General features: G+C 40.4%; 1 protein-coding gene across 1 annotated transcript in view; it reads right to left on the bottom strand.

Moving 5' to 3' along the window:
• Nucleotides 1–1,015: 1,015 nt before the first annotated feature.
• Nucleotides 1,016–2,726, bottom strand: part of pwp1 (PWP1 homolog, endonuclein) — a 13,357-nt gene continuing 11,646 nt past the window's right edge. The window contains exons 12-15 of the mRNA XM_015382747.1: nucleotides 2,331–2,421; nucleotides 2,129–2,250; nucleotides 1,739–1,844; nucleotides 1,016–1,653 (exon numbers count right to left, since the gene is read on the bottom strand). Coding sequence (XP_015238233.1) covers nucleotides 1,559–1,653; nucleotides 1,739–1,844; nucleotides 2,129–2,250; nucleotides 2,331–2,421 — 414 coding nt within the window. The 3' untranslated portion in view covers nucleotides 1,016–1,558. The remainder of the gene's footprint in view (nucleotides 1,654–1,738; nucleotides 1,845–2,128; nucleotides 2,251–2,330; nucleotides 2,422–2,726) is intronic.

The raw sequence follows: 2,726 nt of genomic DNA, 5'->3' as shown, positions 1-2,726 counted from the left end.
TATACAGATTAAAGCTATATAAAGCTATAACTTTTCTTAAATAAATCTATATCTGTCACCAAGTCGTGAAATATGTTATGAGACAGATAATTTGTTGAAAAAACAGATTGATCTCCTTCACTGCATTTACCAATGAGACAGGTTATTGCTTGGATTTGAATCCAAGCATCCAATAAAAAGAAGGATCTTAAAGAAACTGATAATATTCTGATGATTAGTGTTATTTCCACAGTTGTGGTCTTGAAATAAAATGCTGAGTCCTCAGCGCCCGAGACCATCAAAAAATGGTCTTGAGACCAAGACCGATCTCGAGTAGGCTACTACAACACTGCGAGGAGTCTTGGAATCCGACCAGACCTCAGCGCCACGCTATGACCTAATCGGCGTTGGAATCTGGCCTTTGCAGGATGCAGCCCATGAATTCAAACAGAACCAACTTTGGGAGACACTAATCATAGCCACCCCGTGGCTCCGGCCCTGCCTACCAGGCTTTGTTTCTATGAGGATGTAATTCACCAGTTCCCCTCTCAGCCAGAGGGGGGCAGCAGTGATACTCAAGTGGAATGTCAGAATTCAGTGTTTTCAGTTGGGATGTCCTGGTCCAATATTAGTCCGATGCCAGCCAAAAAAATAAAAAAATATCAGAATATATCATCCTGCATCTAAAATCTCAGATATTAGCATGCTAACAGAAACATCCCACTTCTGCTAAGTTAATGTAACCCATCGGTGAATTATTCTCCTACCTATTTCAGTTGAATCATTTCCTGTTTGAATATCTCTTAATCAAGAATGTTCTAACATTTTACACTAAAATGAGAAATAAAAGCATGATATGAGCTAATATAACAGTCCAGTAATGGTATTGGTTGGTATCTAATATCAGCATGTATGGGGAATTAAAAAGTTGTTTTGGGAAAGCCTTAGTTTTAATTAGTTTATTAAACATTAACAATAGAAATACAGAAATGAAATATTTCCAGTAATCTAACAACATTAATATTAAAGATGACAAACACAAGCTTCAGGCTCCCATCAAACTTTTTTTCTCTTTTATTGAAGTGAAAGTTAGTCTTTACGGGTCATCTGGAGCCTTTTAGGTAATTAAAATAATAATTAATGACTGAACACATTTAATCCAGATATAATGCAGAAATAAACAGATATAAAAATATGTGTATATATATAAGCCGGGTTAATCACCAATTTATTTATTAAAAACCAGACATTTTGCCGATTTATTTTCCTTTTGGTAGAAAGTGACTCTATTTACTATACAACATCCAATTATTTCTTTCTTTCATGTTATCAGATGAGTTTCATTTTTAATGTAGTCAAAGGCAAACTGACAGATCAGAGAAAATATTCACCCCTTCAGCAAAGCTAGAAAAATATCAATCCTGCCTCCTCAGAATAAATTACTTTGTTTTTGCATTTCATGAAGAGGTTTTTGCTCCAGTCTTTCTTCTCCGGTTCAATCCTTCCCTCAACCGAACACAACCAGGAAGCTTGCTTGGTTTCCATGGTAACTCATCTTTACAGCTAGATCTGAGGGTCACTAGGAGACCTCCATGTCTGCTGAGGCTGCAGACGTGGAGGCCTGGCTCCCAGAGTTCACCGCCATGCGCTCTCGGTTGCCGAACACCTCGCTCACTAAAAGCAAACATAGAAGGTATGTTAGGAGAGAAAGGAAGAAAACAGATACGGGTTTTAAATCCAATAAAAAAAATGTAAAAACCTGCTGCAACGTCGCTTATGTCCCAAACGCGCAGGCCTTCCCTCTGGCCTCCGAAGGCGTAGACGAAGGGCAGATCAGGGCAACAGGAGGCACAGAACAGAATCCCCTGTTTACAGAACACAATGAATGAGGGGATTCACCACCAAACATCAGACACACATCGTAAACCTAACATTAATGCACCTGATTCACATAAAAGGGATTATTTAAGAGTTTCAATAGAAAAATCTACACAAGAAAGGCTGAAATTCTAATGCAGATCCCTACATTCATCCACTTCCTCTAAAGTGAATAGGTTTAATCCGTTAATGAGGAATTCATCAGATCAGGCCGGAGGGACATCGTCTGTGCCCCCAGAGGGAGCTGAATACATGCAGAGCCATTCCTCACCATTTTCATATCCCGAGAATGGACCAGGCTGGGTTTGTTGCCTAAAATGTCCCAAATCTTTACGTGTTTGTCAGCAGAGGAGGTGACCAGACATCCTTTGATCTGGCTGCTCAGGTCCAAACCTGCAGTGAAAAACAGAACAGTGAATCCAACAACGGCCGAGGCGGACGGACAGGAGGTCGATGGGAGACGCCCCACCCACCTGACACTTCTTCGTCATGCGCCTTCAGACTGAACAGCGGTTTATCGGAGCGGGCGTCCAGACAGTAGACGAAGCCGTCCTCAGTGCTAGCCTGAAACACACAGACATGAAGCTCAGAGCATCTAAAAATAAGAATACTGACTAAAAGTCCAATATTTCTGCCACTTATTTCATACATTGATCACAGTTCAGTTCAATTCAGTTGATTTATATAACGCCAATTCACGATACGTCATTACAAAGAACTTTACAGTTCACCAGATCATACAGTCAAGTTTTCTATCTAAGGAAAACCAGTTGATTGCATCGACTCAATGACTCGAAGGCAATCCCTCACACTAAGCATGCTTGTAGCGACAGTGGAGAGGAAAAACTCCCCTTTAACAGGAAGAAACC

Source organism: Cyprinodon variegatus, unplaced genomic scaffold (genome assembly GCF_000732505.1).
Source record: "Cyprinodon variegatus isolate N-32 unplaced genomic scaffold, C_variegatus-1.0 Scaffold265, whole genome shotgun sequence".
NCBI classification, from domain to species: domain Eukaryota; kingdom Metazoa; phylum Chordata; class Actinopteri; order Cyprinodontiformes; family Cyprinodontidae; genus Cyprinodon; species Cyprinodon variegatus.
The sequence above is the reverse complement of the archived record's forward strand: the minus strand, read 5'-3'. Positions and strand labels throughout refer to the sequence as shown.